General features: G+C 41.8%; 2 protein-coding genes across 2 annotated transcripts in view; both read left to right on the forward strand.

Annotated features, from left to right (window-relative positions):
- The first annotated feature begins 736 nt into the window (after positions 1 to 736).
- Positions 737 to 13,033, forward strand: SLC25A30 (solute carrier family 25 member 30). The gene is made up of 10 exons (XM_014966208.1): positions 737 to 863; positions 3,369 to 3,447; positions 4,843 to 4,990; positions 5,654 to 5,748; positions 6,035 to 6,120; positions 7,372 to 7,467; positions 8,360 to 8,484; positions 9,007 to 9,145; positions 10,101 to 10,181; positions 11,419 to 13,033. Exons 2-10 carry the CDS (start codon positions 3,384 to 3,386, stop codon positions 11,458 to 11,460), a joined length of 876 nt encoding a protein of 291 aa, XP_014821694.1. The 5' UTR covers positions 737 to 863; positions 3,369 to 3,383; the 3' UTR covers positions 11,461 to 13,033.
- A 642-nt stretch (positions 13,034 to 13,675) lies between these two features.
- COG3 (component of oligomeric golgi complex 3) overlaps positions 13,676 to 14,584 on the forward strand; it is a 35,306-nt gene continuing 34,397 nt past the window's right edge. The window contains exons 1-2 of the mRNA XM_014965734.1: positions 13,676 to 13,680; positions 14,476 to 14,557. Coding sequence (XP_014821220.1) covers positions 13,676 to 13,680; positions 14,476 to 14,557 — 87 coding nt within the window. The remainder of the gene's footprint in view (positions 13,681 to 14,475; positions 14,558 to 14,584) is intronic.

A 14,584-nucleotide genomic window follows, 5' to 3' on the forward strand; every position in this document is an offset into this window, starting at 1 on the left:
CAGGCGGGTTTTGAATGTCTGCAGAGAAGGAGACTCCACCACCTCTCTGGGCAGCCTGTTCCAGAGCTCTGCCACCCTCAAAGTGAAGAAGTTCCTCCTCATGTTTAGGCGGAACTTCTTATACTCAAGTTTGTGCCCATTTCCTCTTGTCTTGTCCCTGGGCACCACTGAAAAAAGACTGGCCCCATCCTCTTGACACCCACCCTTTAAGTATTTATAGGGATTGATCAGACACCCCCTCAGCCTTCTTTTCTCTAGTCCCTCAGCCTCTCCTTGTAAGGGAGATGCTCCAGGCCCTTATCATCTTTGTAGCCCTCTGCTGTACCCTCTACAGCAGTTCTCTGTTCTTCTTGAACTGGGGAGCCCAGAACTGGACACAGTACTCCAGATGGGGCCTCACCAGGGCAGAGCAGAGGGATAACCTCTCTCCACCTGCTGGTCCCACTTTTCTGGATGCCCCCCAGGGTGCCATTGGCCTTCTTGGCCACATTGCTGGCTCACACTCATCCTATTGTCCACCAGGACTCCTAGGCCTTTCTCCTCAGAAGTGCTCTCCAGCAAGACAGTCCCCAACCTGCTCCTGGTGCGTGACGTTACCTCCCCTCACGGTCCAAACCTCCCCGCTGCTCCTTTAAATCCACCCCTTTCACACCCCCGCCGGTCCCGGCCGCCTCAGTCCCCTCAGGCGAGCCCGCCCTTTCCCTCCCCGGCCAACGCGGCGGTGGGGAAGCGAGGCGGGGCGGGGCGGGCGCTCCAACGGCCGCCCCGGCTGAGGGAGCGCGGCCGGCGGGGCTTTATAACCGGCGAGGCACCGGCGGGCCGGCGGCTTAGCGTGGCGGCGGAAGGAACGGGAAGCCCCGGCGGTGAGTGGGGAGGGAAGGTGGCGGCTCCTCGGGTGGGGAGGGTGGGAGACCATCGTTCGTCCGGCCGGCGAGGCCCCAAAGGGGGCCTCGCCGGCCCCTCCGCCGCCTCGCCGGCCGGGTGTATTTCTCTCAGCTTCACCCCTCGTTGTCTCTAACGGAGGGCGAGGGTTTGCTCGCCCAGAGCCCTCCACTCCCGAGCAGGGACATGTTGCTTCCTTCTCTTGGTTGTCTTCCCCTCCTGGCTGGTGGGGACTCGGCCGGCAGAGTCGTTTCGCCTCTTTAACAGGTGTTACAGTGGCCTTCAGGTGTTTAAAACAGCCTGGTGGTGCTGCTCAGCAGGCGATCCCTCCGGTTTCTGGGGAGACGAGGGGTTCGCTGCGCTTGAAAGAGAGCTGGTGTTTTGCAAGAACTTGCCGCGATGGTTGCCAGCTTCGGCCCCCATTTTTTTTTTTATCATTTCTTTCTGATGGTGTTTCACTACTTGAATACAAAGTCTGAGCTGTCTGCCTGCAGTGTAATCCGTGCCGTTAGAAAGTATTGCTTGGATAACTGTCTTATGTTACAGGCAATAACTTTTTTGGACTAGTAACTCATAAGCCTTCTGTAACATTCAAGGGTCAAATCCATTCTAAATAATTTAAACGATTATAAACTGGAGTATTCTGTGTGCCTAGTATGCTAGCAATATTGCTACCCAATAGAGAATTTGATATGTGACTTTTAAAGTCTATTCTCTAACAGGGGAGTATCTAAATATTTCTTTTAAGTAATGCATTTTTTTATGGAACCTGGGCTTTTGATTTTGTTTCAGTCACACTGGCAATTAAAAGCAATCAAACTTGCTTGTGGTATTTGCAAAGAGTGTGTGGATGAATTGCTTTACTAATCTAACCCAGTGTCCTTTAGGGGTACTATCACCTCTGTCATCTTACTGATATTCAGGGAACAATAATACATATTTGATAAGGATGATTTCTTTTTAATGAAATTGAAGACCTCAATTTATTCTGCAGTGAAAGCTAACAGTGGGGAAACTGAGCTGAGCTTTGTCTCCATTAATTGCATGATCTGCCTTTAGTCATGTAAGGACAGGAATATGAGGAACTTGGAGCTGGAAGTGGCCTCCCTCTGGCACAGTGTCATACCCTTGTGGCTCTGCCGGTTTCATGTTGAAAAGCTGCCATAGACTCTGCCTGTGGCTCCTGATCTCTGCACAGCACTCTTTTGGCACTATTGTGGGTGTCCTTAATTGCCTTTCCTTTGTGTTTTTTTTTTACGTCATCACTGTTCTTTGCAGTGGCCTGAAGAGTAAAATAGATTTCTGTGCACTTGGTTGTTGAGTAATTGAAATTATGTGCTTCTGTGGGTTTTTTATTGACTGTCAGAAGACTGAAGACTCGGGTAACTCTTCATGAAGTAAAGATGATAAAAGGAAAACTAGGGCTGCAGTAACTATTCAGGCACGCTCAGCGTCTGCAACTTCTGTTAACTTCATTTGGACGCTGCGTTATTGGCACTTCTAGAGGAAGTGACCAAAGAAGGTTTGTCTGTGCAAAAGGCAGTTCTAAGTAACTGGTGTATTTGTGATACTTTCCAGCTGGGCAGTGTGGGTGAATAAACAAAGCAACAGGGAATAGAAGTGCCAAAGGAAATAGTTTCAAGTACAGTTATTCCACAAAATTAATTAGCAGAAGATAACTGTAAAATCCAATGTTTAGGACAATATTATAGAAACGGGGGAAGGAAAGTATTTATATGATGAAGGGAAAAATAAATTGTGGAGACACCTACTCGGTTTTGAGAAGGGTAATCTTGTATTGGCTGGAGTAGTTGGGTTTTGCAGTTCTTGTATCTTTTCTAAGATAATTGGATTACTTCAGCAAGCAAATGCCAATTACGATTTGTAGTCACTGTCAGATTCACTTAATTCACTCACAAGTTAGAGCAGGCTTTTTTACTGTAAAAGGCCTTATGCACCAGTTTACAGTATTTTTGTATGTTCACAGGAATGAATATTGTGAACACTGGTAGCAGAAATAGGCCTTAATGGAAGCAAAATTTTGTATGTTTCCTTATTTTCTGTTCAAGTGTAGCAGCTCATGTTAATGTTGATAGCAGGAAAAATGGGACAGAAGTTAGTAAATAATTATCTTAAAGTTCCATTTGATTTCAGGATGTAGTCAAACTAATTCAGCTTGGTAAGAATTGTTGGAGGGTATTCACTGTAGTGCTCCTTAAGATCATTCCTGGGATACGAACTACTACAACCTTTTGTGGTGAGGATAGTGGTGGCCCAAATACATAACAGAAGCATTGATCTGAACCCAGATGCCTTTGTGAGGTATTACTGACTTCTAATTGTCAAAGGTATTAAATGTTTCTACCTTTAGCATGTTTGGAGGGTCCATCTGAAATGGGCAAGGCACAAAGTTTTATTAAATATTAGCATATATATTTATATAACATGTACTTACAGAAGCATTAAATCATTGTCTTATTTCACAGAAAGAAGAATCAATAATGTCAGCACTAAACTGGAAGCCCTTTATCTATGGTGGTTTAGCATCAATCACTGCAGAATGTGGTAAGCTTTTCCTTTAACTGTTTACACGATTTCTTTTATTCAAATAGTCCTTTTTAAAACAAGCTCAGTTCCATGCTGTCAGAGACACATAGTATATGGTAGCGTAGTTACAGTATGCTGTATTCCTACAGTGTAGGAGTTTTTTCTTTAATGCTGGCTGAAGAGTTACTCAGAGCTTTGTTACATCTGAGCACTTCTGTCTGTAAACGCACGTTTCCTGTGAGCCTTGTTTTTTATACGAACTTTGCCCTTGCATGCTATTATTTGGTGTTTGTTGATCTGTTCCTAGACAGTGGTTGTAAGTATATGCACCTTGTTTTTCTGCTCAAGTATGCAAGTTAAGCACTTCACTTGTAAATTTTTTTCTCTTAGCTCTTCTGAGTAGCTATATTGCAGTTAAATTTTCCCTTTTCTTGAATGCGAGTGGCTGATTAGATTTTAACACTTGAATTCAGTAAGTGTGCAGCATACAGTGCATTTGATGTTTTAGTGCTTACTCTAAAGACAAACCTAAAATAATAATGTCCTATTAAAGTCTTATCTGAAATGCATGTACATGAAAATAAAGGAAATCTGGATTTTCCAAGTAGGTGAACATAGTCTTACATGTGGTGGCCTTGCATGTTAAGTCTAACAAAGTAGATGTAGTATAAAATTACTGCCTTCTCTTATGAATCTTGTTCAAACTTGAGTTTGAGACTTCTTATTTGACTTGACCAAATAATGCCAAAAGCTTAATGAGGAAGACAATAAATTAATAAAAGGCTTGCCTGCTTGGTAAAACCTTGTTAGAACAGATGTAGTTAGTCCTGAATCCTCTGAGTGTTGAGGTGATACCTTTCCCAAAGATAAGCTCTGGAGGAATGTGCTTTCTAAACCCTTTCATCAAGGGAGCATGGAGAGTATGAACTTGCTACAGCAGTAGGTTACAGGAAAGCAATAACAGAAATGGGTAGTGCTGCTGTTGCTTTTTTAGGTTCTAAACTAGAATCTGTATAGCTTGTCCTATGGAATTTATTTATTGGCTTTCCATGAAATGCTCTTCAAAAATGTTGGTAGAATACATGTGCAAACTCTGTACTTGATTTTGATTGCAGAGTCTTCTTTGGTGTGGCTCTTTACAACCAGGCAATACCATGTTGCCTGAAAACATAGTCAATGCAAAACATAAACACAGGAAGTAGGCAGGGCCTCTGGCAAGCTTTTAAAAGAATCAAGGTGACATAAAATGAACCACTTGTCTTCTACCAAGACTTTCTTTTAAACACTTTTTCCCCAGGGAGTTTCTTTATGTATTTTAGTATATAATAAAGGCTTCTTTTTCCTATATCATGTTCTTTGTTGTCTGTGGTTAGATAAGCACTTGAATAATTTTATGTCTGATTTTTCTTTAAGGTACTTTCCCCATTGATCTGACCAAAACACGTCTGCAGGTTCAAGGTCAAGTTAACGATGCCAAATATAAAGAGATCCGCTACCGTGGAATGGTGCATGCGCTAGTCAGAATATGCAGAGAAGAAGGATTGAAAGCCTTATACTCTGGGTAAAATAAACTGACTTACAATAATGGTTTTTGAACAGTATATTGATACGTATTAGCCCATGGTGTATGAGTTTTTGGGTTTCAGATTTACAAGGTATTTGGTTAGCTCCAATTAATCTGGAAGTTGAAAGCCCAAGCTTAGATTGCTTCAGTCTTTGCACACTGCCATAGCACTTCACGTTTTAAAAAAACCAAACCAACCTACTTGGAAAAAAAAAAAGAATGCTAAGCATAAAGTTATTCTTTACAATGTTGCTGTGGTTGTTCCATATCTCAAGAAAAACCAAATTAACCTTTGTGTATAAATGGGCATGCTTGTCTTCAAAACATGCAAGAGGGTGGATGAAGGATGTAATTTGCAGATTGCATTTCGGACAGACTTGCCAGTTATTTTACAGATCGCAAGCTGAGGCATGTATAAACATAATCCTTTCACAGTTCATTCGTGTTCTCACAGGCTTTATTTAAAAAACAAAAACAAAAAACAAACAACGCAAAACCAAAACAATAAAACCTTGATTTGTCTGTAGTGAGTTTAAATTGTTGATTTAAATGAGCAAACCTTTCTCTGGTAGATATCCTGTGTTCAGTCTGTTCTGCTCTAGAAAGTATTTGCTAATCAGTGACTTTGAGCATAAATATTATCACTGCCTACTTTTACAGGATTGCACCTGCAATGCTGCGCCAAGCTTCATATGGAACTATAAAAATAGGCACCTACCAGAGCTTAAAGAGAATGTTTGTTGAGCATCCAGAAGGTGAGTGGGTTTTTTTTTTTTCAATTTAGTTGAGAAATACTTTGCTTGAAGCTGGTTGTTTCCATTTGGTATCTTACTGTAGTGGTTTGACCAAGTCTACTGAGAAGACATTCCTTTTACCAATTACAACAAAGTGAGCTAGCAAGGAAAACTTGTTGGAGCAGTTTTTAAGGTTTCTGTAATTGGCACTCTTTCTGGTTCAAGGAGAGATGGCATCATCCTGCCCTGGTGCATCTTCAGCCTTGTACATGTGCAGCTAAACTCTTTTTCTTTGTTTATGAAACAGATGAAACCCTGATGATAAATGTTCTATGTGGCATTCTTTCGGGAGTAATCTCATCATCTATTGCCAACCCTACAGATGTCTTAAAGGTAATTATGCGTTATGTAGAGTTTGTCCTTAGTTTTTGTCCTTCCCTTGAGGAAATACGGAATCTCCTGATGAACATAGGATTTGTTGTTTTGTAACTATTTATTATCATCTCTTAACTTTAAAAGAAGTAATCAGGGACATCCTAAATTATTCTAACCTCCTTCTGGTCCATAGTAATTATTTGAAGTATGCACCAGGAGACTGATGGCTGGGAAGGTAGTTGGATCCATACAACTTCTTGTAGGCGTGGGGAGAGAATAACTTTAGATGATTCTTTAACTTTCATGCTACAGTCTTTGTATGGAAGCCACTCTGCATATTTCATCTATACTTCTTAGTAACACTGTTATATGAGGATGTTTCTAGAGCTCAGAATAGGTGAAGATGAATTGAGAGGCAAGAGTTTCAATGAGTGATACTTACACTCTGTGATCCTTAAGCCACGTAGAGAAGTTTGGCAATCCAGTGTCCCGTGGAGGAAGTAGTGTTCCAGCATCAGTCATTTAAAATGAAGTAGTGAAACTCTCACCTCCTTAAGAATCTGCTAGCTTAATGATAGTCAATGACTTCTTTTCCAGTTACTTGAAAGGGTTGATGGTTTTTAATTTACTAAACATAGCATGTGGTTCCCTCTAAGAAAAATTCAAGAAAACTTTTGGTTCTTCTAAAACTGCTAAAAACATAATCCTTTATGGGGCTAATGTCGTTATTTAGAGGCATTTCAAACACAAGCTTCTATTTAAAGTGTGGCTTTTATTAGTTATTTCCCAAAATTATGTTCACATACCAACTTGCCTGTCATCAAACTTGTAATTGGTAGTTACCATGGCAGTTTCCCAAGGACGGTTTTAGAAGTCCACAGTGTCAAAGACCATGGTTCTCACCAGCTGAAACTGTAACCTTTAACCTTTCATTTTAACATGTTCCTGTGAGAACACTGTAAAGGACATCCTGCAGAACCCATCTGTCAGTCTAATCTAAGTGGAATAGTTGTACCAGTACAGAAATAGACATGACTTAATGCAGTTAAGAACTTATACCACGTACTCGTTCAAAATTAGCAGCTGCATTTGTATAGTTAAGGCACTTCAAAAGATTTCATCCTGGTTATGATAATGTCAGCTATTAATCTGTATTCAAATTTTACTTAAAAGATTGTAACTTAAATGGTAATAACTGTATTAAATTATTACTGGTTCCATGTTTGAAAAGTATTGATTTTTCTAATTTTATCTTCAAATGAATCTCAGATCAGAATGCAAGCCCAAGGCAGTGTGATTCAAGGAGGAATGATGGGCAACTTCATACAGATCTACCAAAAGGAAGGCACTAAAGGATTATGGAAGGCAAGTTTTTTGAACTAAATCCTGCACTCAAAGTACACTTTCTTGCTCAACTGAATTGCATGTATTTCTGCAATATTCTCAGCCAAAATATGGAGAAATCAGCAGCTAATATATATGTAGTTTGTTATGACCACTGCTGGTGTCTTGATGCATTTTGAAAAGGCTTATTGCCAGCCTTGTGTTCAAGGATTAGCTGCTGCTTAAAAAAGGGGAGACAAATAGAGGATTAAATTAGGGTGACTGGCCCTAGGACTAGTTCAACAGCCCTTGGCAAGATACTTGTCAATCTATATTCTTTCTTCTTTTTAAAATATGTGCTAAAGACCATTTGGATATAAAGGTACATTAGTACTTTTGGAACATCTCCTTTAGCTCAGGAATTTTTGCACTCAGCTTTGTAGATTGTCTTTTTTGCCAATTACGTTCAGTGACTGTATAACAACCAAAGACCAAGAATGGCCAGTTGCTCTGAAACAGCTGGAAAATAGAAATGGTTTTCTATTCACATGTTTTTCTCTGCAAAGCTTCTTGATCTCAATTTTTCTGCTCATCTCCCTTTGTTAGTTTTTCAGTTAGCTGCAAGGGGAGCCAGTGTCACCTGTCTGTTGAGGTCTTAGCTGACTGTTGATGTAAGAATTCATATATTAAGCAGAGATGGAGCAGCATAAAGGAATTGAAACTGCTGTTCAGTGTGGAAAAGGGAGTTATCTATTAACTTTAATCTGCATTTTTGGAGCACATACATTTAAGACCTGTACAAATTAGCCTTACTTGAATCCACAATGTTCTTAACATGTTCATGATGTGTTGCTTTGTATTATAAAAGCTAGGCTTTTCTGATAGAATTAACCTTTTGTGCACTAAACTTCAACATTATCCTTTCTTTTGCCAGGGAGTATCATTGACAGCGCAGAGAGCTGCTATTGTTGTTGGAGTGGAACTGCCAGTGTATGACCTTACCAAGAAGCACATAATTATGTCTGGATTTATGGGAGATACAGTATATACTCACTTCCTGTAAGTTTGTATAAATGCTTGCATAGCTCATCATTGGTTAGTTCTCATTATGGGGGATGAATATTTAGATTTTTCTGTCGTCAGTCTAGGTGTAAATATACTTGTGTTTATACTTTTTAACGCAATAACATCTCAAATGGTAGCACAGAGCATGGAAGCTGATTTTATTTAGCACTTGGATTTAGCTTTCTTTTGAATATGGAATTTTGGTTTGTGGGTAATCTGAATCATACATCTTTGCAAACTGAGATTAGAGGCAAGTTCCAATCAAATATTTGCTATTCTCAGAGGCACAAACATCTGTTCAAGTATGCAGGAACTCTATTAAAAGGGCTGTATATCAAATCGTGAAAATGGTGCTTTATAGTAAATAAAAAGGAATTTTTCACATCTATTAGCTGATGTAATTTTTAACTTAAAGCATTAAGCACTCATTATTACTGCATGTTTTCTGGGGAGGGGGAATTCTTGTGCATCTTGAAATGTGGTAGGTCAGATTTCATTAAGTCTTTCTTTTATTAGCTCAAGTTTTACTTGTGGATTAGCTGGAGCCCTTGCATCCAACCCAATTGATGTTGTGAGAACACGCATGATGAATCAGAGAAGCCAGCAGCATGGGGGACACTCAAACTACAAGGGTACTCTGGATTGCTTGCTACAAGTAAGTAGTTCATGTATCAACATGAGCAGAAACAGGTGCCATCAAGCAATGATTTTTGGTGTAGAAATTCTTCTAAGTTTCCCTAGAAATTAATCCAAGTAATTTATATACGCATTTGCCCTCATGCTTAAAAGGACTATATTGCTAATAATGTACTTGGTGTGAAAAGTATCTACTACCTTGACAGAAAGGCAGGAAGAAAGTTAGGATGTACTTCAGGCACTTCCTTTTGGTGCTTGGATGAGGAGACTTAATTCTTTAGCAGTACTGATTGTCTCTTACTTAACTTTAGATGATGTTAAGATATTGATAGGGAATGATAATTTCATCAGTTGGTTCTTGAAGAACAACATCTTCTGGGGCAGATGGTTTTCTGTTGGTTACTGCAAAATGGAAAGCCTAATAGAGCCAAAGGCAATGTCAGTCTTTATTTTCATTATTTTGGCTCGGTTTCTTAAATCCCTAAATTGGGTATGAGGTGAGAACATGGCGGGTTTTAGGTGGAGAAGAATGGGTAGGAAGCTATTGATGTCCAAACTGTTGACTCAACGGCCCAGTCCACTTTTGTGAAATCCTTAAAGCAAACTGAAAAATTTCAAGGGAGTGTCTAGTGTGAGCTGCAGGTTTACATGTGGTGCTCAGCAGGATTAATTTTTCTGGGGGATGGGGGGGGGAAGTCCAGGAATGCAATTTGGATGAATCTAGGTTGAGTACAAGATGACAGAGTCTGCATCTTTACCTGCCAGGTAATGCTACAGGCATTGCTAACCTTGGCTTTATCAAGTGAAACATTTCTTTGTCCCATCATACAATATGTTTAAATCAAGGTTACAGCACTAAGCCATCCCCTCAGCTCGTATAGAATCTTGTTAGCTGAGATGCTGTCTAGGTTTCTCACCAATGAAGAATTACGTTAGTGTGTTCTTACTGTGGTTTTGTTTTTTCTTTTTCCCAGACATGGAAGAATGAAGGCTTTTTTGCGCTATATAAAGGGTTTTGGCCAAACTGGTTAAGACTCGGTCCTTGGAATATCATTGTATCCTTTTCAAAGGTGTGTGAACCTATGAAGCTGGCTATACAACAGCAAGTATTGACAGTTTCACAGAATGTTGAGTGGGGAAAGTGTCACATCAGCACAAATATTCCCTTTTTATGGATTGAAAATTTTATAGTTGACCATTTTCTTAGTCAGCTGCTGCTGGTCAGATTGAATTTCTGATTCACAGAAGTGAATATTAGAATGTGATCTTGCAAAACATTTTTCTGTTCCTCCAATTTCATACCTGTCCATTTCTTTAGCGTGGAGCCTAGTTTTAAATAAAATTAACTAGATGAGCTAGGAATGGGGGCTATTTCTAGAACTGGGGAGTTAGCCATGAAATCTTTTTGTATTTATCGTAGTCTCACAGCTTGGTTTGTGTTTGAAGAGCCAGCTGACTGGAACCCTAGGAAGTGGGTTGGTAGTAATGTGGTTTTTTTACCATGCGCAAACCTACTCTAGCTTATCAAAGCTAAGTGAGTAAAGTCCCTAAGGGCTTTCATAGCAATCCTCTGCCTCCTTGGTCCTGTGTGTAAGATGGAGGGCCATGGAAGTGATCAGTGGGCTGGAGCACCTCTCCTATGAAGACAGGCTGAGTGAGTTGGAGTTGTTCAGCCTGGAGAAGAGAAGGCTGCAGGGAGACTCCTTAATGACCTTCCGGTACCTGAAGGGGGCCTCCAGGAGAGATGGGGAGGGACTCTTTATCAGGGAGTGGAGTGATAGGACGAGGGGTGATGGTTTTAAACTGAAAGAGGGGGGAAATATATTAGATACTAGAAAGAAATTCTTTACTGTGAGGGTGGTGAGACACTGGAACAGGTTGCCCAGAGAAGCTGTGGATGCCCCATCCCTGGAAGTGTTCAAGGCCAGGCTGGATGGGGCTTTGAGCAACCTGCTCTAGTGGGAGGTGTCCCTGCCCGTGGCAGGGGGGTTGGAGCTTGATGACCTTTAAAGGTCCCTTCCAACAGAGGTCCCTTCCAACACTAACCATTCTATGATCCTAAGGAAGAGGGATGGGAAAGCAGTTGGCATCACCGGCCTTAAAGCACTTATTGTACAGGAGTGCCCTGAAGCACATCTTGTTCTGCATAGCAAAAATGGCCAACCAGCACCATTACATAGGAGGGAGCTAAGAAGAGGAAAGTTTCCCACAGATGCTGCTGTCCTGCAGTAGAGAAGTGACCTTTCTGCACCGAGTGAACAGGAAACAGTTTTCCTTAATCAGCTGTTCCAGTTCTTTCTGACGTATGAGCAACTGAAGAAATTAGACTTCTGACACGCTGAAGCGTATGCTGAATTCTGTTAATGTACTGTTTGAGCTTAGAGCAGCTTGTAGGTTATCCTGAATATCCACTCTTGATCGTCTGAGAAGCTGGCCAGAGGAAGAGGCTGCTACGAGACTGTTGTGAGAGAGAACAACCCGGGAGTGATTTCAAGGCAACCTGGCTCCTGCAGGAACGGCTTGCTCCTGTCATTGGGTGGATGATGTGCACTATTTTCTAGACTGAACCAAATGCGGAGGTGTACCTTCTGTCAAGTCTTTAAGTGTTCTTGAATGTGAAGATGTGTAATGTAACTTTATGCTGTTGAGAGTCAGATGGACAGTGTTTATAGGTGTAAGAGACAAAGGACAATCTTTCTCTAAAGGAAGATAGGTAGTACCGAGGAGCTGGGCTTTTCCTGTTTTCAGAGGCATATATAATTTGACTGCGATAATTAATAGCTTCCAATTAACCGTAAGCGTCATAAAACATCTTTGCAGGCCTTCAGTTCAGCAAAACTACCTGCTGCGATACAAAATCTGCTTCTGGTTTTAGGTATTTCCTGTGTTGAAATCCTTGGATGTCTGCATAATTAGCTGGGAATAATCCAGCTTCATTTGAAAGCGTGGTTGCTGCAGTTGTCAGTTTTGCATTGCTTGAGGAAAGTTGGTTTGTTTGGTTTTTTGGTTTTTTTTTTTCTGTTTTTCCCCAATGTATGATTCTTAGTTTTCAGCATAAGTTATTCTTCAACATATTCATATGTAAATTGCAATTAGGAATGAAGTTCAAATGAGTCCATGCTCATCTGCCTATCTTGCAGAGAAACTTTTCATGTTTCTTCCATCGTTGGGAAGAACTACTTGTAATGGTTACTGGCTGTTACGTACCATTGGAAGGACGCTGGTGTTACAGTGGGCAGTTCAGGCTGTCGTGTGGGTGCCTGCCTGAAAAGAACCAAACCCCTCTAAAGCTAAGTTGTCCAAAAAGACTGATTTTTCTTCTTAAAAAGACACCCAGATGTGGAACCACTGAGCACTTTCCTACAGCAGACAGGCCCGAGTCGCTGTTACATGTTACCCTTCATGTAGGAATCGACCACAGCTTCCTTAAAGCATGACTTTGGGGTTTAAATGTAGATCCAAACTTCTGGGCCATTAACTAAAGAGTTATGTTGAGGTTCTGACAGATGTTAATTTCAAGAAAGGAGTCAAGGGTGGTCCTCCATCACAGAGGGGTAGCAAAGCAGGAGGGGTAGCTTTGCATTTTTGTGGCATTGTGTTAATCTCTCCAACACTTTTGGTTAACTGTACATTCCACTTAAAGAAATTTCCTTGCGATTTCAAAATTACTACAGTCGCTTCAAATCACTAATTTTGAATTCACAAATGGATTTTTAAATGCACAAGGCACTTTCTGTCCTAAGGCACAATGTTTTTTCGATGTATATGTGTGTGCTCATGTGCAGTGTTTTTTCTTACAACTGTTTCTATGCTTTCGTAGACATATCTGTAAATATTTTTGTACAGGGTGTAAACTAAGCCTATGTTTTACATTTTTCAGCTTATTAAAGGTTTTGAAATTAATGTGTAATGGCTCTGGGCTGCTTTCAGTTTCTAAGTTCCAAATGGGGGTGGGAGGTTGGGGGTGTTCTGAGACACTCGCAGGTGATGAACAACAGAAAGCTGTTGCTGGCACTGAGCACACCAGTGTGGTGTCACTGGTGGGTTTTTTTTTTTTTTAGCCAAGGCAGACTGAAGGTGGGGTAGGTAAAAGCTTATGTTTGTGTAACTTACAGCCGGAAAAACATACATTAACTGTATGTTTTGCCTGTTCTTTGGCACATGTGGAACTGCCAGAGCATTTCCCACTCGGAGCTGTTCCAGACCAAGCACTTTTCACAAAATTACATGGGGTTGGAAGGGACCTCTGGAGATCATCTAGTCCAACCTCCCTGCAAAAGCAGTTTGACCCAGAGCAGGTTGCACAGGAATGTGTACAGGTGGGTTTTAAATGTCTCCAAAGAAGGAGACTCCACCACCTCCCTGGGCAGCCTGTTCCAGTGCTCTGCCACCCTCAAAGTGAAGAAGTTCCTCCTCACGTTTAGATGGAACTTCTCATGTTTGAGTTTGTGCCCATTTCCTCTTGTCCTGTCACTTGGCACCACTGAAAAATGCCTGGCCCCATCTTCTGACACCCACCCTTTAAGTATTTATAGGCATTTTCGTAACAATGCGGTAAATTTTGTGTAGTTGCAAACTATGTTTATTGCTCAGTGTTACACCTGTGAGTGGGGTGGGTTCCTGGGCTCTGGGGGGATGAGGAGCCCACCGGAGTAAGGGGATGGGATGAGGGGGAAGCTGGAGAGGGACAGAGGGACAGAAATTACCTGCTAGGGACCAAAGGTGGAATTAGGGCTCAGGATCTTGGCTGTGGAGAACAACTCAAGCTGTTTTCAAGCTCTTATGAGAAGTGGCCTAGGAAATTGGGGTTGTTCAGCCTGGAGAAAAGGAGGCTGAGGGGAGACCTCCTCTCTCCCTGCAGCTTCCTGAAAGGAACAGGTGACAGGACAAGAGGAAATGGCCTCAAGTTGTGCCAGGGGAGGTTCAGATTGGATATTAGGAAAACTTTTTACACTGGAAGTGGTATTAAGTGTTGGAATGGGCTGCCCAGGGAAGTGGTGGAGGCACCATCCCTGGAGGTGTTCAAAAGACGGGATGACATAGTGCTTAGAGACATGGTTTAGTGATGTTTTTTATCAGAGTTAGGTTGATGGTTGGACTAGATGATCTTAAAGGTCCCTTCCAGCCTAGACAATGCTATGATTCTTTAAGTCAGACATGCTTTGGTTAGATCATCCATCCTTACACGTGACAACAAAATCCCAAGTTCACAAAAAACCCCACCGGCAAACCTCAGACAACACGGGGAATTTCCAACGTCAGGAATAACCCCTGCGGCGGGTGGAAAAACCCCAGCGGGGTCTGAGGGGTGACGCTGGGGACCAGCGCGGAAGCTCTCCCTAGAGCCAGGTGGGTCGGGGACAGCGCTGGGGTGGCCAGGAGCGAGGTGCCACCACCGGGGCCGTCTCGGGAAAGGAGGATCCATGGAATGGTGGGACCCGGTACCCTGCGCTCCTCC

This window comes from Calidris pugnax, unplaced genomic scaffold, assembly GCF_001431845.1.
Source record: "Calidris pugnax isolate Ruff unplaced genomic scaffold, ASM143184v1 scaffold20, whole genome shotgun sequence".
Lineage (NCBI taxonomy): Eukaryota > Metazoa > Chordata > Aves > Charadriiformes > Scolopacidae > Calidris > Calidris pugnax.

Coding starts and splice junctions, on each gene's coding strand:
- SLC25A30 (XM_014966208.1), top strand. CDS start 3,384: ATGTCAGCACTAAACTGGAAGCCCTTTATCTATGGTGGTTTAGCATCA. Junction 5,749..6,034: donor GTTTGTTGAGCATCCAGAAG/GTGAGTGGGTTT, acceptor TTTATGAAACAG/ATGAAACCCTGATGATAAAT. Junction 9,146..10,100: donor CTCTGGATTGCTTGCTACAA/GTAAGTAGTTCA, acceptor TCTTTTTCCCAG/ACATGGAAGAATGAAGGCTT.